General features: G+C 43.4%; 1 protein-coding gene and 1 long non-coding RNA gene across 9 annotated transcripts; one reads left to right on the forward strand and one right to left on the reverse strand.

The window, feature by feature from the left end:
- The first annotated feature begins 1,733 nt into the window (after window positions 1-1,733).
- On the forward strand, window positions 1,734-21,252 carry LOC146768002 (uncharacterized). Its single transcript, XR_014954423.1, has 2 exons — window positions 1,734-7,881; window positions 8,317-21,252. It is a non-coding gene; the product is annotated as an uncharacterized LOC146768002 (long non-coding RNA).
- Window positions 14,902-23,733, reverse strand: FAM161A (FAM161 centrosomal protein A). 8 transcript variants are annotated; one of them, XM_085576993.1, is made up of 7 exons: window positions 23,606-23,733; window positions 22,205-22,452; window positions 20,583-21,711; window positions 19,954-20,121; window positions 17,797-17,896; window positions 17,210-17,361; window positions 14,902-16,624 (listed from the first exon to the last, which is right to left on the reverse strand). In XM_085576993.1, the coding sequence occupies exons 2-7, from the start codon at window positions 22,227-22,229 to the stop codon at window positions 16,024-16,026; spliced, it is 2,175 nt and encodes a 724-aa protein (XP_085433119.1). In that variant the 5' UTR covers window positions 22,230-22,452; window positions 23,606-23,733; the 3' UTR covers window positions 14,902-16,023. The 8 variants fall into 8 exon arrangements, with proteins under 8 accessions (XP_085433119.1, XP_085433114.1, XP_085433118.1 ...); XM_085576988.1 differs by having other exon boundaries at window positions 20,583-21,767; XM_085576992.1 differs by having other exon boundaries at window positions 20,583-21,767; window positions 22,205-22,479.
- Between the last annotated feature and the right edge of the window lie 1,071 nt (window positions 23,734-24,804).

Genomic DNA, 24,804 nt, shown 5'->3' on the forward strand with positions numbered 1-24,804 from the left:
GTGCCGCCGGGGAGAGCCCGGCCCGGCGCTCCGGCTCCTGCGGGCGGGGCAGCGCCAGCGCCGGGACAGCAGCGGCTGCTGCCGCCCAGGGACGGAGCCCTGGCAGCCCTGGCAGCCCTGGCAGCCCTGGCGGCCCTGGCAGCCCTGCCGGCCCTGCCGGCCCTGGCAGCCCTGCCGGCCCTGGCAGCCCTGGCAGCCCTGCCGGCCCTGCCGGCCCTGGCAGCCCTGCCGGCCCTGGCAGCCCTGGCAGCCCTGCCGGCCCTGCCGGCCCTGGCAGCCCTGGCAGCCCTGGCAGCCCTGGCAGCCCTGCCGGCCCTGGCAGCCCTGGCAGCCCTGGCGGCCCTGGCAGCCCTGGCAGCCCTGCCGGCCCTGCCGGCCCTGCCGGCCCTGCCGGCCCTGGCAGCCCTGGCAGCCCTGGCAGCCCTGCCGGCCCTGGCAGCCCTGGCAGCCCTGGCAGCCCTGGCGGCCCTGCCGGCCCTGGCGGCCCTGGCGGCCCTGGCGGCCCTGGCAGCCCTGGCAGCCCTGGCGGCCCTGCCGGCCCTGGCGGCCCTGCCGGCCCTGGCGGCCCTGGCGGCCCTGGCGGCCCTGGCGGCCCTGCCGGCCCTGGCAGCCCTGGCGGCCCTGGCAGTCCTGGCGGCCCTGGCAGCCCTGGCAGCCCTGGCAGTCCTGGCAGCCCTGGCAGTCCTGGCAGCCCTGGCAGCCCTGGCAGCCCTGCCGGCCCTGGCAGCCCTGCCGGCCCTGGCAGCCCTGCCGGCCCTGCCGGCCCTGGCAGCCCTGCCGGCCCTGGCAGCCCTGCCGGCCCTGGCAGCCCTGGCAGCCCTGGCAGCCCTGGCAGCCCTGCCGGCCCTGGCAGCCCTGGCAGCCCTGGCAGCCCTGCCGGCCGAGCTCCCGCTCCTTCCCAGGGCTGGCTCGGGGCCACGGCTGCAGCTTCTGTCAGCGCATCTCCCGAGTGCTCGGCTGGGAGGGAGGGAGGGAGGGGAGAATTTGGCACCCTGAGCGTTTCTGTCCCTTCTCCTGAGTGGCAGCTGGACGCCAAGGACAGCACAGCGCCTTTTAAAGGAGCTCTTACCCAGTTTTGGGCACAAGGCACAGCTCTTCCTCAGAGGAGCTCTGTACACCTTCACCCTCTCTCCCTCTCTTCACCCCTCTTCTCAACAGGATAGCCAATTCCAAAAATAAAAGGAAAAACAAATGTTTTAGTTCTGTTTAATAGGTCTTGGCATTCTTGTATTTCCTTTGTGACTTTTGAGATCTTGCATTCACTTGGAGGAAAGTTTGAGGGGTTGGAAGTCAATGATCTTTGAGGTCCCTTCCAACCCATAGCATTTTATGACTATGTTTCTGTGATTTGTCTATCCAAATCGGTAATTCAGTTCTTCCTACTCAGCCTTAAGAAAACCAACCAAACAAAAAAAATCCACAGCTGATGTTCTTCTCAATTAAAAAACCCCAAACAACAACCAAACAAAACCAAAAACAACCCTACAAACTACAATAAAATAAATACTTTAACCATAGTGGCTGTTCACACAGGCAGTTCTAGTCAGGTATTAGTTCTAAATTTTATATTAACTCAAAGAAAGTTCTTTAAGCTTTTATTCTCAGTTTAGCCACTCAGATCTCAGAATGCAATTTACATGCTGACAGCCTGTCTTCAGAGGAGTGATTTGTTAATAGAATATTCAGTCTGTTCTTTCTCTGACAAAAGAACCTCCCCTTCTCTGACACAACCTCTTGTGTCAGAGGTGTTAATGTTAATGACAGTACTTTCCTGATCACAATCTGCATTGGCTAAAAGGGTCTTTCAAATAAGTCTGATCTCCCTCCAATAAGGAGAGGATGAAGTGGGCCAAATTTCTGCCAGCAGCTTTGCTGTGGGAAAGCAGATTTCTTCATGTTCTGTGTCCAGCCAGGCCCCTCTCCAGGCCAGGTTTGCTGGGGCTGGCAGCTGTGGCTTTTCTTGTTGGCCAGGGAGAGGATATTGAATGTTCTCCCTGCTGGTCCCTGCACAGAGTGTGCCCAGGGAAACAGGCAGGGCCCACGCTGGGGGCTCAGGGAGAAAGGATGTTCTGTTGATAAGGTAATGGAGTCTGCAGCCTCAGGGAAACTTGCCAAAACCTTTCTCTAGTAACTGCAGGGATTACCCAAAAATCAATAATGAAGTCGGTCACCAGGGGAAGGGAAAAAATGCATCTTCAAGGGAAGCCAAATTCTGTGAATGCTCCATGAGAGTAATCATGGCAGGATTTAGGGTAATTGTGAGGCAAATCAGATTGAGGAAAATTGTTTTAAAAGAGACCCTTAGCTAGCAATAAGGCCCATATGTTCTTTCTTATCTCTACAGAAGTGGCCATCTTTTTTAGCAGATTGACCTGTTTGAGTAGCTGCCGCAGTCTTGATTTTTAGCATCTACAAACATACTTGTAGTGAAAATAATGAATTGCCATAAATGAATATGTTCCATCAGTTTTTGTGCCTTTAGCCTTATTTCACCTCTACCAGATTGTGAAGTGTGTCATTTTAATCTGCAACATGCAGGAACATTGGGATGAATTTCCTGAAGTCAGTGGATCTCTCTCCTTTTATGTCAGGAGTGATTGTGGCTCATCTGTTGCCCCGTGTTCTTCTTCCCAGGTGGGCTGGAGTGATGGTTTCTTCTCCTTTTTTAAACACCAATTTGGTTTGTCTGTGTTTTGACACTATCCTTCCAGAAAAGCAGTGATTGCTCTGAACACTGAAATCATACTTTGGCTGCAGTGCTGCTGCAATCAGGAATATCAGCTATCGAAGGGAGCTCCTTTATGGTGTCATTTAACACTGCCTTAATAACTGGGTCTGGGTAGGACTTCAGAAACACTGACTTTTGTTTCATTTCTAGGGGCAGGATTTGTACTCAAGTGATTTTGTTGTAGTGTCCAGGAGCACCAGCCTTCAGGCTGCCACGTGTTCAGATTTATTTCACCATGAAAAAATATAAGAAATACATCTAGCTCCTCATAACTGGTGACCTGTAAGGCATTTTTGTGGCCTTTTAAAATGTCTGCTTCCATACAATCAGTGGGAGTTTATAGAAAGTAGAGCTTGGTGTTTTGGGAGACATCTACATGCTGTTAAAAAAGCTATCAATTCATCTCAGAAGGAATTGTGGCTTATGTTATTTTCTCATGACTTTGTTCTGATCCAAATAAATTAGCAGCCAACAGTGTGAAGAGCAGCTGCTACCATCCAGCTCTGAGTGTTCCCAGACCTGTGCCATTAGGACTCCTGCTTTCCTTTGTGTTCTCCCTCTCTCCAGTGTTCATTTCAAAGGTTATTAAATGAAATCAATTTCAGCCTTCCTTTAGCCTAATGCTTTCCAGTTTTTCTCTTCCCTGGCTCATGTGTCTCATCCTACAGGGATATTCTTGTCTCCACTTTAACCAGCTCCTCGTTTGAAGTGATTTCCTGAAGTCCAGACTGATGAGAAAAGTGATTCTTCTAAATATAGGTGATAAAATAAATCTAATCAAAGGCACATGCCTAGTTAGCTGAGAACTGGCCTTTTACAAATTAGTGTTATATTATATTGGATTAAGATTCAATACTCATTTGGCTGGGATGTTTACGTATATTTTTTTTCTGTTTTTGTTGAGGATGCAAGTTTGAGAGAGTTAGGAATTTTTATTCAAGGAAATTCCAAGCTTTATACCTCTGACGGTAGAAATTCTTTATATTATATTATAAATATTAGGTGTATTAATTTCCTTCTTAATTGTGGAACTGTACCTTGTGTATCCTTAATTTAATTTATTCAGATTCCTTAATTTCACATAGGTCTAAATTACACCTAGATCTTGGCAGCCAGACAGAAAATTACTGATACAATTTTAACACCTCAGTGTTTGACAGAGGATATTGCCGGCCCAAAGGATGTATTTTTGTTTGTTTGCTCAAAGCCATCAGGAGACCTGTGGGTAAGGTGTGAATCTGGGCTTTGCCATTGCCCTAATAGCAGCAGTTTTAATAAAGCATTAAAGCATTGATTAAGAGGTACTGTTTCTATTGAGAGGGACTGTTCTTAATTATTTTTGTTTTTCCCTGGGGGAATTAGTCACACTGTAGAGTTTTTCTGAAGTAAAAGGTAAAAACACTGATAAAATCAGTTTGGAATAAAGGCTAGGTCATTATTTAACTATATGATAGTGTGCCTGTAAGGCTTGTGTTTCATAAGAATGTAACTTTTTCTGCCTTAACCACCTAGATTATAAACTTTTGGGAAATATTTTTGCACTGTAATTCCAAGCACAGATTTGTCCTCAGTGGTCATGTAGTGTGACTAATCCTGATGATTTTATCATATGCAAACCTCTTCCATACAGCAATGAGAATTTGGATTAAGGTTCCAGAACCTTTTCACTTGGCATCTTTTCTGGACAGAAGTGAGCAGGAGCCCATCTGGCTCAGGATGCTGTCAGGAGCAGTCCCATGGAATACAAGAGCATTTGGGATCTCCTAATTGAGGAAGCAGAACTTGGTTCTTGGATAATGATCCACTTGATGATCCTGACAAAACACTCTTCTCTATTGAAGTGCTCAATTCCTTGGGCTACCTAAAGCTTTTCTAGGAAGTGCTGTAGAAATAATGAGATCACTTCTACTTCTCCATATACTTCAGCATTCTCAGCTCCACGTGGTTTTCCCAGTGTCCTAATCCTGGCATTTCTGATGTAACCATTACTGCTGCCATCGGGGTGTTTTTCATCTGAGACACCCCCTGGAAGGGATGTGAGAAGAGTGCAAGTGTCTTACTCTGTATTCCCTGAAATGATGTTGAACTGTCATTGTCAGTATCAAAACTTACATCTCTCAATATTTTCAGCTCCCTTTCTCTTTATCACGTCTTCTGAGTGCAAAGGTGTGTCAGTAAAGTGAGATGGACCAAAAATCAAACTATGGAGACCTTCCTATTTCAATGTAGTGCTTGTCAGGCATAATGCTTTGGTCTTTTTCCATGCTCCTGGCAATGTTTTTATGGCAAATTGTGAAAACTCGTAGATTTGTGATGGACAGGTGGTGTTTCCAGGTGACTTCACCCAATTCCTAACTAAAACTTATTCATGAAGAAAGTCTTACTGACTTCACCAATAGAAAATCACCTCTGTGGAGAGTATAAATTATGGTTCCATGAGACATATTGGATTTTGTTTTTATTCTTCTGATGAAAACCTGTATTGATCTTCTGCTATTTCTGTTTTCACTGAAGAAAAACTCTGCACTTTATTCTCAGAAATATCCAAGAGAGAAAAAAGAGATTATTTGGAAATTCAAATGAAAGAAAGGTAATAAAACCAAAGTTTTGGCCATTATATTAATTGTAATTGAATGGTGGCTGGTGAATCTGCCTTTAGTTCTTCCTAGAAATAGGAAGCAGGGGTATGTGCTGACATGCAGCTTGAGTTGCATCTGAAAAATGAAATTCTGTTCATTTCAAACTGCTCTTCCTGACTTTAACTGGTGCAAAATGAGATTTTTATAAGCTCTGTAACACCAAAGTAATTTTGAGACTGTTTGTTACTCATGAGGAGCAAGACTGCATAAAAATTCATTTTCATTCTGCTGGTGCTTATTAATTTGATTTTGTTTTGCTTCTGGGGCCCATATTCATCTCTTACAAAAATCCGAGTGTTTCCTTCATCTTCTCCTCAAAAATTAAGAGTTATATTTCCTTTTCTGCTTTTATACCTACTATCTGTTGATATATAAAAGAGAAAAAAAATCATTGCTTCTTCTGTTATTCTCTGAATGTTTCTTAGAGAAACCATTTTACTGCATAAGTTAAGAGTTTTAAGATTGTGTGTTTAGAAGTTTAATTTTTGATAGTATTAGAGAGAGACTGAGCTGGAAAAAAACCCAAATTAGTTACCCACTTCAAAAATCCCACTTTTTAATTATTTTTGAGATGAGGTAAAGGGTTAAGAGAATATAGTATTAATGGTATGGATTATATCTGCTAGGTATCTTTTACGTTTTTATAGATAATTTCAGAGAATTAACATGGCAGCTTGCCAACATTTTCACTTCTTAATGACATCAGTGGTAACATTATTTATTTGACCTGCTGAGAAGACTGATTACTTGAATAATACCACTGAGTTTGTCTCGTGCTGTGAATCCCATCTTAAGAAAATATCTGTTCAAGGAATAGGTGAAGTGAAAGTTAGATATTCCTTCTTGGAATGTTTGTGAGCTTTTACATCCTTAAGAAAGTATTTTATTCATCACACCAAGTAAGTCTTTTTGCACAGCTGGTGCCCTCTTTGGACTTCTCAAAAAGAGAATAACAAGTAAACAGCATAAAGTTTAAGCATTTTTATCCCCACTGTGTCTTCCTCTTTATCACTGTGCTGTGTCTATTCCCGGGCTTTCCCTGCACCTCCTTGAGGTGTAGCAGTCAGGAGAGGGGATGGTCTGTCCGTGTTTCAAGGGATTTACTTTGGAATAGCCCTTTAGTCCTTGGGACCAACTTCCCCCTTGTGGTTGGGAGGCATTTCTTGGTGGGCTTGATCCTAAAGAAATCCAGTTTGCATTTTTCCAGAGTACTCTACATGTGCAAGGCTGTCTGCCCAGAAACCTCAGTGAGTATTGGGAATGTGGATGGATATTATTTCTACTTTAGGATGAAGAAGCAGAAAGTCACTGTCCTGCCACCCCATAGTGGGTCAGAAAGAGAAACCTGAATCCTATTTTCCTGCTCAGTGGATTCCAAGTAGTCACTGTATCCACCACCTTAAACTTTGTATACCAGCCCCCTGCTCACTATAGAGAATATTCCTAGCTCTTTTCCATGTCTCCTCCCCATAACTGTTAGACCCATTCTCAAGAAGGAAACAGCAAAAGTACAGAACATTTAAAATCCTAAAACACTCTAGATGTCTGGCAGTGAGACCATATCAATTATACATATAGCTGTGTGTTCAGAAACTTAATAAAACTCTGCCATTTCTCAATGATCCAGAAGAACAGCCTGTTCTGTAAAAGGCATTTTCTAACTATAGGCAGGTATCAATTCCTTTATTGACTGGATTGATTCCTACCTCTGCTTAATGCATCTGCTGTCCTGATAAGGTGACTCTGACCTGTAGCTTTACTTTTTGGTGGAAGGGGTGAAAAAAAGTGGTGTTTTTTCCCCAGTGCTGTCAGTGTACAGTCACTGCTCACCAGTGCTTTGGAACATCAGTTGTGAGAACAACTGATTGCCCCCAAAGTCTCTTCACTTCTGGTCACTTAAGCAGCACACCACTCTATTCTAATTTCTTCCATCACCCAAATACATGGAAAGAATGAAAGCAACCAATCTTGGCCACTCCCTGATGTTATTTTTGTCTCTGACCACAAATTTCATTTGTTCAGAAGCTGATGAGTTTTATGTCTTCGTGGGGATCCCCACATTGGAATGAACTCCAGGCTCCCCTTGCCTGGGAAGCATTTGCCAGAACTCTGATGTGATTAAGCAGCTGGGAGAAACTCCAGTGCAGGTGAATTCCAGTCTTTGGAATTCCTTAAGGGAGTTGTTGGAGTGAGTGTGAAGTCAGTCTTGGGTTTTTTAAACATGGTTTAATTTTTTAAAAAATTTAAATTATTCCAGAGGTTTGAAGATGCTCGTAAATCATCCCAGCAGGAAGACCAAGCATCATAGTCTTAAGAGCATTCTCTTGGCCAGATTATTCCCCTACAGCTCTGGGGAAGAGGGAAATTGGGAAGGAATCCTAATGGAGAGACCAGAAGTGAAGAGCTACAGTCTCCAGCAGCCTCAGCTGAGAGGCAGAGAGCCCTGAGCATGAAACTTTGCTGCAGATGTGGAGAAAGATGAATCTGTTCTATCTCCCACACAGCTGGAGAAGGGTGAGTGCTGTGGCTGCCAGCATCTTGCTGCCTCAGAATGGAATCAGCAGTGCACTTGGGCAGACCCAGGGATGGGGAAACACAGATGGGATTTCATTAACATTAATGGAGTGGCTGAGGAAGAGCTCTGCATGCTGACAAGATAATGTACAGCTTCAATATAGCAAATTTCTACTGCTGGTGGGGACTCTGGTGTTTTCCTTGTGGAACATGCCCAGCTATAACATTTATTTTCACTGTTTAAAATGAGTCCTGAGGAAGATGTGGGTGAGATGCTGTTCCCTGTTTCTGTCAAAGCACCCACTTCTCTGACAAGGACCAGACTTCCCACCTCACTTTTTCAAATGATTGTTCAGACTCCTGAGGCTGAGCAGAAAACATTTAAGCTGTTTTTCAAATGAACATTTATCAGGTGGTGTCTTTCCCCCTTCCCAGGGCAGAGTATTAATTAAATTGGAGGACTCAAGAGCCTGTCTGGAAGGGATTCTGGATGGAGAGGAGGTGCAAACCCAGAGGAACAACATGAAATGCAGCCAGATGTTCTTCAAAAATGGAAGAGTTAAAAATCCAAGCTCAAAGAAAAGGAAAAAAAGGAGAAATTTTTATTCTAGAAAATGAGAAGCTGCTTATCAGAGGAAATGTGGATGTGTGATGCCAGGATGGAGCGGTTTGCTCTCCAGATCCTGTGCTCCCTCTGAGGTGGTTTGACTTCTGAAATATATAAAAGAAAGGTGACTTGTTGTTTGTTTCCTGTACTGGAAAGGATGGAATGGGAAAAGAGGGCAGATTTTGCAGCACTAATGTTGCAGAAGTAGAGGCATTCCCTTACTGTCTGTTGATATTGAAAACAGCCTGAAATGGCTTTTTTAGCTTTTTACTGGGAAAAATAACAGGAATATCAAAGGATCTTATTAGTTAGGAAAGAAGCAAGCAGCCTCAGCATGAATTTTGTGTTTGTTGTGGTCTGAAGAGAAACACTATATTGGTGGTGGCAGTGAAGATGAATTCTGGGGATGTAGATAAGATATCCCAATGCTTCCATGTTCTCCAGGGATGTCAGTTAGCAGGTTACAAGTCTGATCTGAGGCTAAGGGGAATGGATAGATGAAAAAAAAAAAACCCAGTATTTAACAGGTCAGGTCCTGAGAACTCAGTTGTACTTCCTGCAAAGTCAATGGTAGGGATCTTCCTGGGAATAAATGCTTGGAAATGTGCTGTTAAGTGCTTTTATGTCACACATCCCTCTTTTCTGAAGCTGGGATCCAGGCCCGATCAGCAGTTGGCCACTAAACACCTGCCCCAGTGCAAAATGGCCAAGTTTATCCAGAGAGCTGAGATGCTGCAACAAGTCACCCTCACTTTCCTGTCCTGCAGTTTCCAGTGCTCTGGAGCACTGGGATATGGTTGGAATTTTGCTCCAGGAAAATGTTACCCCTGGAACAGCTCTGTTAACCTCCAGCAAGTCACTTGAAACCTGCAGTGTTGGCCCAGGCATTCAGTGCAAACAAAGCACAAGCTGCTGTAGCACATTTGTGCCAGGGTTTCCTGATTCCAAGTGCAGCCAGATACGGCCTAAAATGAACCATTGTTGTAACAATGACAAGAGAAGCTGGGGTGAAAATCATGTTATTTCCTTTGTAAGGAAAGGAGTTCTATTTTTAACTATTTCCCCCTTAATCTTACTATTTTGTTCTACCAGTGTTTATAGCAGAGAGTACAATACTTCTTGTTGTGATTGTTCTTTGTGTGACTGGGATATAAGTAGATGTTCTGCAGCAAATTGTCTGGGATACAGAGTCCAAAGAGAATATGCTGCAGGAAGTTCTAAAAAAAACCCCAAACCCTTACACAACCCCCCACTCACTCTCTCCAAAAAGCCATAACCCAAACAAATAAAAACCCTGAAAGACTGTCATAGTTCCAAAATAACCACCAAAAACGTGTGCTAGGCTTAAAACAGAAGTCTGGGGGAAATGATTGTCACATCCCTGGGTGCATTTGAGAACTGATTTATGTACATGAAGCAGAAAAAAAAAAAGAAAAGCACACTTGGGCTGTGCTTGTGTGTTCTCACTGAGACAAATGAACAGCTCCTCTCATTCTTTGCTTCTCCATCTTTATTAGCAGTCATCTGATCTTCCCTCCCCTTCTGCATCCACTAATCCTCACCAAAATGGCTGGAAAGAACTTCTGTTGTGCTCTGGAGTGTTTTCCTGGGATTATTTCTACTACTTCAGCAAGCTCAGTAGAGTTACTGGATGCTCAGAAGGACTTTTTGGTCTGGACTTTACAAACCTTGGACCCTGTTCAACAGTAAGTAGCCAGGAGAAAGGAGAGGGACTGCTCCCTGTCACCTGAAACAAACTTAATTCCTTTCAAACAGTTCTTTGAGAGCAGACATTGGTAAAGTATAAAAGAATTCACAGGTACTTTACCAAGTACATTCTTCTGCCTCTGCCCTTTGTTCTCATTTATGTATCCACAGCCATTAATGCACAAATTACAAGTAATTTATCAGGCTATGATATTTTCCATTATTTTGCAGCATGATGACTGAAGGAAACAGCAGAGCTGGAGGCTTGTGTTGAGTGGGTGACGTATGAAAGGAGACTGAGGCAGTGAGTTAGGATGAAGCACAAATAACAAATAAAAGGGAAGCAGATTTTCAGCATCTATGTGCCATTGTTTAGAAAATGTGTTTTACTGATGCTCTGATAAATCTAATATTTAAAGAAAAATCCCCAAATCCAACCCCATCATGGAAACTACCTGGTTATTGCAGGATGATTTGTGTAAGTGGACAAATTGGGATGTGCAGCTTCTTTGGATAATTTTGTGCTCTGCTCTGAGAGACCTTCAGGCATCTCATCTACAGACTTGGCTCTTTTATCCTAATACCTATCCCTTCCAGAATGTCTTTTGCCTGAGGAGTTCAAAGCTTTTTGCAGACTTTGTAGAGCTTTCTTTGTCGAGATACAAGACTTGTGAGAATGTGATGGAAAGCAGGGACAGTGCTGGAAGGTCCTGGATGTTCCCCACTTGGTTTCCCTGCCCCTTCAGCTGCCAGCAGAAGCTGGGAATGGAAATTCTTTTGGGACATGGCAACTCTGACTCAAAAAGAGTACTATTCCCCAGAACCATCTTCCAGGGTGAACTTGATTTTCATTTAGTGTTAAATCAAGTGCAGTCACAGGTTACCAGTGCAGAGTTCAACTGGGTGCCCTCAAATGGGATTTTGGGATTTTCCACATTTTGTAGTTTCTGGCTCTGCATGAGGGTGGGAAGGCAGAGAGCTGAGCTGGCTGTGGTGCTGCCTGTGAGGTGTCTGAGAGAGAACTGACTGCTGCATAAACCTGAACAGCTTTTTCCTAGTTACCTTTTACACAAAGTTGAATATTACCCAGGAGTTGTGTGGCTGGTTGGAAACTGAGGGCTTTTTCTGGGCAACAGTGAGCTGCCTTTCAGTGGGAAAGGGAGGAGAGGGAGCTGTGGGAACAGGAGGGGCTGTGTGCCAGTTCTCAGGGTCAGGAACAAGCTGGAGCAGGCAAACAGGTACCCAGTGATCTCCAAGAGCAGAGTTCAACTCAGCCTCAGCTCGCTAGGCCCCAGTTAAATCAGCATTAACAGAGCACCAGGAGAAGGAAGGCTTCACCAGGGATAAACTGAGTCTGCTTAACAAGCAAAGGATACAGGAACTCTCACTGCCCCGGCAAGTCTCACGGTTCTGCTGCATCACAGATTTTATGAACCCATGGGTAGGTGTGTGTTAGGAGTGGATATTTTGCATGAGCAGCCCCTGTGTGTCAGTCAGATGAACTGCAGCACTGGGCTGGAATTCTGCTGAGCAATGTTTGCTGTTGCATTTTTGGTTAGAAGACTCAGACTTCAGAACCCCAAACTGGTCCTTTTCGAGTGCTGTTGCCTCACACACAACTGTTTGTGGGGCTGATCTGAGAGCTCATTGCTGGAGTAGCTGGGATGGTGCCCTTGGCAATTCCAGTACCTTGGGGATGAAGTTGTTACAGGATGGAACCCCCCAGAGCAGATCTTAAAGAATGACACACACCAAAAGCTGATTTTTTGATTGTTTGCTTTTACTACTTATTGCAAGCATACTCTGTGTGTCTTTCACCCATCTTAGAAAAATGTGGGATGGCATGGGAGGCACATTAAAAAGTACAGCAAGTTAACCTGAGAACAAGGTACACCTACAAGTGTGGAAAGCTGTGTCTGAAATAATCTGAATAATGTGGTTTGTATCAGTTCATTATCCTGGCAACCAGAATTTCCAGGCTGCTTTGGTAGCTTGGTTGCTACAGTTAATCAGCAACCTGCCTAATCTCACTAACCTTCTTTTTGTCACCTTCCTAACTATTGTGTAATCTGCTTATGGCACTGAGCACTGACTATTAGTAGCAAGTTTGGAGCTGTGCAGGTGCAAATAATTTTGTTTTCAGTCTTGTTCACAGCTGGCTTCCATGGTGTTTGTGGTCGCGAAATTAAACCTGATCTCATGGTGTTAATGATGAGAAAACAAGAGTATTTCTGGCCTGTTGACATCTGCTTCCTCTGTGCTACAGCCCCTGAGCCTGTGGGGGGATTGTCCCACTGGATGGGACAATAATCCTGGGATGTAGTTCCGTGGGACAGGGATCATGGCTCCCACAGCTGCTGGGGGATGTCCTGCTGGCCCTGTCACCTCCCTGTCACCTGCTGACCTTCACCCCCTCCCACCCTCTTCATGCCTTAGCCCTGGGACCCCTGACTTCTCTGCTCCAGCTGACTGCTGGGATTTTATTATCAGGAATTTTTCTGATACTCTTTGTGAGTTCTTAGTTCATTCCTCAAATTCCTGGAATTCTACTGAAGAAATAAGCAATTTTGAGTTTTGCTGGAGTATGCAAAGGTTTTTGTTTGTAGGTTTGGTTTTTTCTTCCCCTAAAGCCAAGTAATTACCAGAAAAGATGTAAAACTATAATTCCACTGAAGGATAAGGACAGACACCAAACTATTTTTAATTTCATCTCATTTTATATAATTTATATTATTTCATCAGTTTAATGTTTGTAAGCCAACAGCTGTCATATCTTGTAATAATGAACTAAACAGTATTCCTGGACAAATGTATTCGCTATACAAAACTCATGTTTGACTTCAGCTTGTGGCCAATGGGAAAGACACACTGTCAGAAATAATTAGTAATATATCTTGATCTTTAGGGTGCCTATAGTCTGCCAAGCTCAGGCAAATGTTTTGTTTGCTGCCATTAGAGAAGCCTTGAAAATTCTGCATGAGACCATAATTAATTCCAAAACAGGGATGGCTTTGAGTATTTTCTTCAAGAATTTGAATTATTTTGTTGTTCTCTTCATCTGGATCTGCTGTAAAAGGTAATGATGTAATAATATCTTTTTCCTCAAAGGAAAAAAGAACATAACCTGCTTGGTGTTGTGATAACTATGAACAGGAGGGGATGGTTTCTAGAGGAAGATACACTGTAAATACAAAAAGTGCTTCAAAAAGCACAATATCCCAAACTTCTGGCTTCTTATTTCAGAATAGAAATATAATTATTATATAGGAGCACTATTCTTGCACTTCGAAATTATTTCATACTACAGTTCACATGCAAAGTTACCCCCTTCCTCCCATGTTGTATTTTAAATCCCTTTTTTCAGATACACCTTTCTCATTTTCTTTGCAAATTTTTGAACATGTTCCTACTTTTGTGCTGTGGCCATTAGTTATAATATTAAAGACAGAATATTCAATAATCTGTGAGAAACTTTCCTATTCCTCTCCCTCCTGCTAGGTGGCTTCCCTGAAAGCATAACTCATCAGTATTTCTCCTTTAATGAGCTTCGTGCCTTAAAATGCATCTATTACATCACCTTTGGATTTCGATTTTCATGTTGAAGTTATTGGGGTTTTTTTCTTTAAATATAGGTTTGGTTTTGTTTGGTTTTTTTTTTGGTTTTTTTTTTTTTTTCCCAGTGCTCTCATCCTATTAGTTATTCTGGATTGTCTACATTTAAATCATCCTCACTGAAAAAAAAAAAAAAATAGAGGTCAAACCATGACTTGGTTTTTAGGCCAGACTATTTTTCATCTCCTGACTGGTGTACATGACTCGTCTTTGTTTAAAATATTTTTTACTGCTTCATGAATTTCATTCACCCTGACCTGTCTGTCTTTGTTTCTATTCTGCCATCTCTGATTTTTCTTTGCTTTTTAATTCCTTATTGGAATGTTTATCCATTTGTTTCTAATGCAATTTCTGAACAGCTTTTTTGACTTAAATCTCATTATCCTCCCTGTCTAAAAAGTCTGTTGCTCCAAGTGATTTCCATAAATGGTTCCTTTAATACCCATTCATGAGGATCTTTCTTTTCCTATAAAAAGGTAGGTTTTTTTTAAGATATTTTGCTAGCACTTTATGTCCTAGAAATGCTTCCTGGAAATCTTGGGAAACCTTAATCAATTTGATCTACTTAGGCCACAATATTCTGTTTTTCTTTTCCAGAAATGCTAAAAAAAACTGAGGCATAACCTCCAAAATCTGTCCTAACACTTCCTGGTTATAGAATGTTTATCATGTTTCCTAATTTTGTAATTATTAAAGTTTGTATTTAAAATATTTAAAAAATCAGTGACAAACTCAATCTGAATTATACAGATTCCCAACGCATTTTAAAACCTTAAAAAACATTGGCTTTGCTACTTTCTCTATGTTCAGAGTAATTTTAGAGGTATTTTTAATCCCTTTCTCAGTAGTTCAATAATTATTTGTTCTTTTAGAATACTTAGGTGAGTGCTGTTAAATCTTAGAAACAGATTTGACTTCTTTTTTTTCCTTTGAAATCACTTCAACTAATCTGAGAAAAATCCCATAATTTAGAGGTCCTCTGCCTTTTTCAGAAAAGGATTTGATTTCCTAAAGGGCCAAGTCCCATCATATCTGACTGGTAATTGTACAACTCTTCAGAGTTACAGAATATTGACAACCACAAGTAAACTTCCTTGTGAAGCAAGGATTAATAATTTCACAGATATTTTATTCAAGTTTAAAAAAAGTTTCAAATTCACATTAGTTATGTTCACATTTGCAAAATAAATAAAAGTAAGAATGCTTAAAAAACTTCCAAACATAGAGAAACTGTCTAACAAAATAAAGAGGAAAAAATAATGACAATTTTTTTTTTGCAAGAAAGTCAGTAATAGTAGGGGAAGGTACTACAGATATAAGAAAATATCCAAATCCCAAACATTTTTGGAGAGTGTTTTGTGGAGTAGTTGAAATCCTGAGTAGCCAGTGTATAAGAAGAGGTATTAAAGCATTTCCTTGCATAGTTTCATACAACTGGAGTTACCTGAGGTAAAATTTCTCCCCTTTTCCAGGGATAAAATGGCAATTCCTGCTCCAAAATCTGCCATAGCTTTGCCAGCCCATGGGAAGAGCTGCGTATGAGCCCTCAGCAGTTACACAGCACACTGTGTAATTTATTAATTTATTATTAAACAATGAGGTTGCAGCTCATTTTGAGAATAGAGGTGCACTCATGTCACAGAAGAGTGCAACAAAGAAGAGTAATACAGAAATACTAAATTATTTTCTAGGTGAAAACTAGCAACTTGAGCTTTCTTACTGGAAAACAAACAGAATTCTTGCACTGGCAGGTCTCCTAAACTAAGAAGTAAAAATTCACAAACTAAGAAGTAAAAATATGGAATTTTGGATGTGTAGCAAAGCACCAAGTTTTTTTCTGGTGTCTGATATAATTGTTAATAATATATCTTGATCTTTAAAGTGCCCATAATCTGCCAAGCCCAGGCAAATGTTTTGCTTGCTGCCATTAGAGAAGCCTTGTGAATTCTACATGAGACCATAATTAATTTCAAAACAGGGATGGCTTTGAGTATTTTCTTCAAGAATTTGAATTCTTTTGTTATTCTCTTCATCTGGAGCAGCTGTAAAAGGTAATAGCTTTTTCCCCAAAATAAAAAGAACATAACCTGCTTGGTGTTGTGATAACTATGAACAGGAGAGGATGGTTTCTAGAGGAAGCAACATTGTAAATACAAAAAGTGCTTCAAAAAGCACAGCCAGCAGTGTAAGAGGTTCCTGAGTCCCAGCCCTTCCTGTCAGTGCCCTTCCTCATCACTGGCCCCCTCCTCAGAATCATCACTCTCATACTCCTCATCCTCATACTGGAAGGCACCCTCAGCTTCGGGCTCAGACTGAGCTTCCTCCTCATGCTCATGGGGCCTGTCAGACTGGGAGCTGGGTCTGGACTCATGCTCCTCCTCCTCCTCCTGGGAATGGCCGTGGGATGGGCTTGCCTTGGCTTCCTCCTCCTCTTCCTCCTCCTGGGAATGGTCCAGAGATGCGCCTGCTTTTGCTTCTTCCTCCTCTTCCTCCTCCTCCTTCTCCTCCTGGGAATGACCAAGCAATGGGCCTGCCTTTGATTCCTCTTCCTCCTCCTCTTCCTCCTGGGAATGGCCAAGTGTCAGGTCTGCACTGGCTTCCTCCTCCTCCTCCTCCCATTCAGGCTCAAGGACATCAGGGCTGGCTCTGGCCTCACCCCCATCCTCCAGGTCACTGCACTGCTCATCTGGGGTGGAGGTTTTGACACGTTTTCCCTTCTTTTCCTCCTCCTCCTCCTCCCAGGACTGCTCAGACTGGGGACTGTCACCAGCTGCTTCCTCAAAGGATCCCCTTTTTTTCATTTTAACCTTGGTGATTCTGAAAAGACAAATTGCATGTGGGGTTTTATTCTCTGAGAAGATGCTTTCTACCTTTATGTAACCCAGGACAAAGCCTGGTAGCCTTGGCTGGGGGGAAGGAAAAGGGAAGGAAAGGGAAGGGGGGACACACCTTCTTTATGCTAAAAAGTAACTCAATAGTATTATATATTCTGATTTTTTTCTTTAAATTTCTGCTTCCTTTTAAATCAAAAAACCCAATAGATACGAAAAACTATTTTAATAAAGTTCACTTAAAAATTTTAAAACATAAAGGTAGTGACTTACAGCAACCTGCCAGATTTTCGGATGAAAGGAACAAAGAAGGAATGTTTTTCTTCTTTTTTCCTTTGAACTGCATTGCATAACATAACCAGTTTGGTTGAGCAGTTCTCCTCTGTTTTATGAAATAATATTTAATTCAGGAAAAATAATCAAAAATACATACTAATGTTAACATACCACATAGTCAAATAGTTCCCTGGAAAATACTGAAAATCATAAAACCCTTAAATCTACACAAGGAAAATTTTCTAATCGTTAGATATGTAATGGGTAAAAAGAAAAAGCTTTCTGTCATCTGTACCTTGCTCTGCCAGCACTGGAGGTAAAATCTCCAGCAGTGGAGAACTGCAGTGATTTGGCTGCTCCTCCTTTCTTTGAAACAAACTCTGGGCAGATCCCCAGTGCTCTCAGTCTGTTTGAATAATACTTTTCTGCAGCTATTCTGGCATTTTTCTGTAGAAAAACCACAATGGTTAAATGTTATCTAATGCATTAAATGCCTGGCTTTTGATACTCTTATTTATATTAATCCTCTGATTCATTAATTGCTGCTGACAAGTGGCAATGATTATTCACTGAAGGTAAGAATGGCAAAACACCACTTGAAAATTTAATACCAGATTTTACTTTTCTGTACCAGCAATGCTTGGTTGTGGTCAGATTTACTCATGTTGTAGCTGATCCAGACACATTTACAACAGTTCTCTGTTCCCTGTGCAAGCACATCTCAAAAATGACTGATATTTACATGGAGATGGGGCAACAGAGATTGAAATGGAGAAAGACTGCCCTGAAAAGTGCTTTTGAAGTATCTTCTAAAAATGTCACACCACAAATGTCTTATTTGGTATCAGTCAAGATTAATTAGTAGTTCAGAAACAAGGCAACCTGAGCAACTCTTTCAAAAAGCAATGGCATTTGTTTTACTCTTTCTTCCATTTCTTGCAATTCTTGCAAATATTCCTGCTTTCTCTGCTTCTCGTTGTTCCTAAGGGGAGCAGAGTACAAGAGAAATCATTATTAATTTATAGTGCAAGGAGTCATTTTCCACAGTAGTTAAATTGCTCATAACAAATTAAATGTTGTTATACTTCAAGATACATTAGAGGTACTGAACAATTCATCTCTGAAGGAGTCACTTTGGCTAAGCAGAGGCAGGTCCTGGCCACTGGATTTAAACAGAGGCCGAGTTTGGATTCTTAAAGTTTTTTGGTAAAAGAAATGTGGATATTTAGGGGTTTTTACATGCTGATTTTATACAGATCTTCCAGTTGTTCTAAGCAAAATTAAACAGAATACACCACAGGAAATTAAGTGCATTAAATAAAAATCTGTACTTTTCAAGTCTGATGTTAAGCATCTTGCTACTTTAGCAGTTGATCACCCAAGAGAGGTGGCCACGCTCTAGATCACAGAACACTTTTTTCCTGAGTTGGTTTGTCAAGGGCCCAATCAATAGAGCAGGGTAATGAAACTGTTGATTCATAACTGGAATGATCTCTGGGATCACAGGGAGCATTTGATAATCCAGGTGGAATGGGTTGTAGCCCTTCCTCAGAGTGGGACAGGCAGGTCAGTGATGTGCCTCTGTACTGGGTACATCTGGCATTGCAGGTCAGGTACTTCAGGGCAAGGATGAGATCAAGGGGGACCTTTTACACCTCTGTTTCCTCCAGCCTCTCCCCCTGACCATCTCTGAATTCCTCACCATGCTGGGAAATCAACTTCCAAGGTTTGCTTTGAATGTCTGTCTGTCTGCCACTGACAGACCGTGCCAGTGCGACACATTCCAGCTGTGCTGAAATGAGCATTATCAGGTTCAACACCTGCACCAGGGAAGTGATCTTGCTTTGCAACAGCAGCATTTTACACCCAGAGACCCAGCATTTTACTCTCCTGACATCTGATTAAGCTGAACACTGTAGTGTGAAATTTGCTGTTGAACAAACCCAAATCACATCTACAATCACCTACTGGATCTCTTTAATTCTTCACCTACTCTGACTCCAGCTGTTTTCTGCTTCTGTCCCAGAGTCAGCAGATCACATGCTCGAGGACACATGGATTATAAAGCTCCTGTTACTAACAGTATGCCAGGTTACTGCAAATTAGGATTTGTGCTTGCTGCACAAGAATCCTGCCCAGGCATGAAGCAACAGGGGCAGAGCACTCAGTGTCTCTCACCATCCCCACATAACAGCACCTTACATTGACAACACTGCAGCAGTACCATTGTGCCAGGCCAGATCACAAACTTCACTAAAGACTTGTTCAGACAGGATTTATTTTTCTTAGGATTAGAAAAGCAGAAAGGGTTAAACTAGCCCCAGCCACGAGGCCAAGCAGCAGTCCTGGGGTTAGAGCTGTGTCAGAGCTGGAGGCATCTGGAGTGGCAGCTTACAGCACTCCAAGAAGGCCCTTGTGCTCTTCTGTGTGCTCAGTCATACACAGACTCTCTGCATTGCATCTCTACTGCAGGGAACCTTGGATTCCATTATTCCTGAGCACCAAGCAGCCTCCTCACTCACTGCTGTTACACTGTGAAGTTCAAGTATTCCCACTTTTGTTTCCCTCTTCAGTGGGGACCTGCTGGGACAAAGGAGTGAATTGTGAAATGTCCACTGCTGCATCAAAATGGTACCCACACCAGCTCTGTAAGGATATTCTGTATCCACACTGTTCCCTTTCCTTTTGATTTTTATAACCTTTTCCTCTTTAATTGATATATCAATGGAGAAAACACAGGACTCTCCTGTTACTGAATCCATAATAATCTAATGTGGTATATATATATTTCTATATGCTATATATTTTTATATTGTGAGCTCAATACAGGTTGGCAAAAATTTCCCAGTCGAAATGCTAAATTTGGCCACTTTTTCACCAGCTGCTTGCACCATGTTTAATTTACCACGTGTAAGTATCTAAACTTAGACTGTGCTTTTTTTTTAACACACTGTATGTTTAACATACAGTGCAATCCCAAACCTCTCCTTCTCATTGTTGAAAGAGGTGTTCAGGATTCAGGGGAATGCAACAAAATACCTGAATGTTTTTAATCTGGTTTTAGACATCTGAGCTAGGCTCTGATGTGGGTCACTGGCCTCAGCCCGAGCCATCACAATTTTCTGGAATTTTTTCATTCTTTGTTTCTGCTTGTTTCTGTTCCTTTTTTGTTGTTCTTCCACCTTTCTCTTTTCCTCAAGGGAATTCCTGGTGGGGAAAATAAACTAAGGCTGAATTCAGTTTAAATCTAGAGCAAGACTTCAAAGGAAGCTTTGGCAAAGATGATTCCAAAGAGAAAAACAGGGTTGCTATGAGAGGACACAACGTATGTGCCATTTCAAGGGATTCAGGATATCCTGGGAAACCAGTGTCATTTGTCTTCTTCTTAGAGACATGGTGACAAAAATGCACTATTAACAATAATAAATTTAACAATTATAAATTTAACAATAATAAATACTAATTAAGTCCTATATTTAAATATTTTAAGATTTATATTATAAGCCCTTATATTAACAAATGAAATCCTAGATTCGCTGCGTGGAAGAATTAACTACATATTGAGAAATACCAAAAATAATACCAAATAAAATACCAAATACATAGTAATTAAAAAAAAAAATCTACTTTTCAAGTATACATAAAGTCAAGCATCTCCAAGCAGTCACCTCAGGGCTTGCAGCCGTCGTCTCGTGGATTCTGTGGTTTTGGGAGGTTTGGATTTTCCTTCGCCCAGGAGATGTGGGTTTGCCCCTGACTGCCCCATCTGAGGCTTCCGTCTTGGAGAGGCAAATGGCCACCTTGTTTCCTTCAATTTTTCCTCATCCTCTTGCATGTCCTTCAAGATCTTGTCCTTTTTTGAGGGAATGTATGAAGTACAGAGGTCGAAAGGCTCACAGACTGTGAGGGGTTTTAATTTTTTTTGTTGCAGGAGGCGTTTCTGGAATTTCTCATGTAGGAGTTCAAAATCGGGAATGCTCGATTTGATCTTGAGCTTGTGTTCCATTCGCTTTGCTTCAGTGCTCTTGTGTTTCTTCTTTTTGTTGGTCTCTTTTAAGGCCAGTCTGCTGTTGGGTACAGATGAATTTTGTAGCAGCTCCTCAGCTCTCATCCTGATCCTGATTTCCCTGCAGAGCTCCTCCTCCTTTACCTTGTCACGGAAATCTGGACTATAAACACATTTTGGGACTGGTTTCGCTCTGAACACTTTAGTTTTATTTTCAGGCAGGGAAAGGTCTTTTAACTGCATTTTCCTGGCTTCATGCCTTTGCCTCTCTCGCTCAATGAATTTAAAGGGCTTTTGGGTAGCCAGGAGCTTGAGCTTGCTCCTCTCCCTCACAGACCTCCTGCGCTCCTCGTTCCGCTGCACAATGTCGTGGTAGAGCGGCAGGAAGACGGCGGCGGGCACGGGATTGGCTCGGAACTTTTTCTGACACTCTGCTTCCTCCTCCAGCTGCTTCTTCAGTAAGTGATTTTCCAGCTCAATCTGTGACTTGGATTTGACATTCTGCTCTTTCTTCTGAGCTTCTCTGATGGTCATCTGGAAGGGCTTGGGCACGGTGACTCTGGGGGACCACACTTTCTCTTTCTTGTGCCCCTTCCTGCAGGCTGGTGAGCTGGGCAAGCTGTGCTTGGCATGGGAAATGTAGTCTTCCAGGCAGAAGCCATCCCACATTTTTTCAATCTGCTGCTTAGCAAATAAGGATGATCCAGCTCCGCTGCAGTTTTCTTCAAACACTAATTCTTCATCAGACGTGTCCGATACGCTCGAGCCCAAGGGATCACTTAAGTCTGAGTCTGAAAAGGATTTGTGCAGGTTAAGAGGCTGATATGAACTCTTGTCCCAAGTTGGCCTTGAAAATAAAGAGGGAGAAAAAAACCCTTGGTTTGAGCCAGTCCAACATTGATGCAAAGCTGGTGACTTCCACTCTAAGGAATCATAACTAGAAACAAAAACAAGTGGCTGAGGGGCAAGAGAAGGGAAAAGAGCAGCACACAGGGCACTCAAAGCAGATCCTGGTTTTAGTGCTGGTCACCAAGTCAGCACTTCCTGACTTGGGAAAGGCCCTGTGCTTTCCTAAATGTGCTGCCCAATCCCTGCTGCACACGCATCTCTAAAACTCACAGACCACTAGCAAGGAAATGAGTGGTTTTATCTTCAAAACTGACTTTTCTCTGATTATCTGGTTATGAGTGTTGGGGAGTGGAACACTTTCCAGCCCAGAAACACAGCTGCCTGCAAAGCATTTGGGAATCTTCAGCTAAAAAACTGAACTGCCCCCAAACTTACCTACAGCACTTTGGAGAGGTGTCATTTCTTTTATCCAAGGCTTGTACTCCTTTTAAATAGAGTTTGTTTTGATACATACTTTCCAGTTTTGCCATTGTCTCCATGTGGGCATTCTTCAACTCTTCCAGCTTCAAGTAATACTCTTGATTTGAATTGTACATTTTGGAAAAGTCTATCCACGTGTCACAGTCTCTCTTTGGAGGGGAGGCCTGCTCTCTGTTAGTATTTGAATCCAAGTCGAAGCCATCCTAGAAGAGATGTTCATAATTTTTTTTCTGCTAGAAGGAAGGGGAACAAGGTTCTTAATATTGGTTTATTCTAATTAAGTCTAAGGATTGCTAAAGTTACACAGAGATACCTGTATACAAATGTTAATGTAGAAGTACATGGAATGTTCTTGTTGCATATTAATTTTTATCCTAAGGGTCCTATTTAAAGCCTGTAAAAATTCCCAAGTCTGCCCTGTAATCAATGTTTATAACAGGAAATATAATCAAAAGGAGTTACCAAAAGAAAAAAATTAACTATTTTGTAAAGTGTAATTTTTCCTTGATTACTATGCAGCTCTAAAAATGCCTTTCTTTACAAGCAAACAGAACCTTCTCTGCCTCCTAGTTCCATAACCAGTCTGAAAAGAAGTAATTACAGATGCGGTGCATAAATGTTTATTCCATTTCCATAACTTACTGTGAAATGACAGGGATTCTGTGCAGCTTATATTTCCAATACTGATTGTCAGTTTGCAGCTGTGTGCAGTGAATACTCTTTAAGCATTTTTAAAGCTTACACCACAAGTCAGAGAAGTTATTAAAGCCAGGTTAGTCAGCATCACAAAAGCTTCATTTTGTTCTAAGCAGCATGTTTTAAAAAGTCATGGGCCAGTTTCTTTACCAAAAAAAAAAAAAAAAAAAAAAAAAAAAAAAAAAAAAAATTAGAGGACTACTTTTCCACACAGAAGCCCCAGCGCCAGCACACTCCATCTCCCCGAACCTGCTGCTGCCACCGGCGTGTAGGAGCCAAGCTCCTTTTCTCGACCCGCGGAACGATGCCAGCCAGCCCTTTCCCCTTTCCTGGGCAGGGCAGGCCAGGCCAGTTCCTACATCTGGTCTCCAGACGCCGCGCTGCCACAAGCCTATTAAAGGATCGGCGCTGCGGCCGGGCCATCTGCCAGGTGTCCCCCGCGTGTGTGTGCGTGTGCGTGTCTGTGTGTGCGTGTCTGTGTGTGCGTGTCTGTGTGTCTGTGTGTGTCTGTGTGTGTGTGTGTGTGTCTGTGTCTGTGTGTGTGTGTGTGTCTGTGTCTGTGTGTGTGTGTGTCTGCGCGTGTGACCCCTCTGCAGAGCAGCTTCAGGCGGAGCCCCCGTCCCCCGGTGCCCAGCAGCCCCTCGGCCGTGCCCGCGGTACCTGCGCGGCGGCGGGCGGCGGTCCCCGCTCGTAGAGCGCGGCGGGAGCCCGTGTGCGCGGGTCGAGCGGCGTGCGGAGGCAGGAGGCGGCCAGCCGGGCGGCCCGGTGCGCGTCCTCCATGCCCGGGCGCCGGGAGGCGGTGCCGGGGGGCCGGGAGGCGGTGCCGGGAGGCGGTGCCGGGGGGCCGGGAGGCGGTGCCGGGGGCCGGGAGGCGGTGCCGGGAGGCGGTGCCGGGGGGCCGGGAGGCGGTGCCGGGGGGCCGGGAGGCGGTGCCGGGGGGCCGGGAGGCGGTGCCGGGGGGCCGGGAGGCGGTGCCGGGGGCCGGGAGGCGGTGCCGGGAGGCGGTGCCGGGGGGCCGGGAGGCGGTGCCGGGGGCCGGGAGGCGGTGCCGGGGGGCCGGGAGGCGGTGCCGGGAGGCGGCTCCTCTCCGCTCCGCCTCGCGGAGATGGCCCCGGGGCGGGGCGGAGCGCGACGCGTTAACGCCCGGCCCGAGCGCCGCCGCCGGCCACGGGCTGGGCTGGGCTGGGCTTCGCCGCGCTCGCAGCCGCTGCCCGTGCGGATTTTTAGGTAACTTCTTGCAGGATTTTAGTGGGAACCTCCAATTCTCACAGGCGAGCCTGCGTTTTTCGCGCCCTCAAGTTATTAAAGAAGGTTTTCCGTCTTGAAGTTTGTACTTCAGGTAAGCAATTGCATGGTAAGGCTAAAGCAGAAGCAGGATTCTGTCCTAGGAATATTCTATCCTAAACCAGAAGCAGGAGCATTCTGTCCTAGGAATATTCTATCCTAAACCAGAAGCAGGAATATTCTGCCCTAGGAATATTCTATCCTCTATGAGGACATATTCCTCTACAAAGCAGAGTTAATGCTGGATGGACCTATTTAATGTAGTGAAATTATAAATACTTTCTGTGATTAAATCACACACAATTGATGCTGTAATTCTTGTCAATAATTTTAACTGTGATAATGGGGGATGAAAACTTTAATCATAGTACATAAACTAAGATCATTGTTGGATGTGACTCTGCGGGGTAAGGCACTATTTGCGATTTTCAACAGGCAATGCATAATTAATGCAGAACATTAATGCCTAAATCAATTGTCTAATTTATTAATTAGTAGTTGAGTTACTCTGTTCTACTTGGCAAGTCACAACAGATCAACACCATGGTGGAAATTTACTCCAACCAACCATGCAA

Source organism: Lonchura striata, chromosome 3 (assembly GCF_050655825.1).
Source record: "Lonchura striata isolate lonStrDom1 chromosome 3, ASM5065582v1, whole genome shotgun sequence".
Lineage (NCBI taxonomy): Eukaryota > Metazoa > Chordata > Aves > Passeriformes > Estrildidae > Lonchura > Lonchura striata.

Coding starts and splice junctions, on each gene's coding strand:
- FAM161A (XM_085576986.1), bottom strand. CDS start 23,368: ATGGCCCGGCCGCAGCGCCGATCCTTTAATAGGCTTGTGGCAGCGCGG. Junction 21,768..22,204: donor ACCTCTCCAAAGTGCTGTAG/GTAAGTTTGGGG, acceptor TTTATTTTCAAG/GCCAACTTGGGACAAGAGTT. Junction 20,122..20,582: donor CGACGGCTGCAAGCCCTGAG/GTGACTGCTTGG, acceptor TTTCCCCACCAG/GAATTCCCTTGAGGAAAAGA.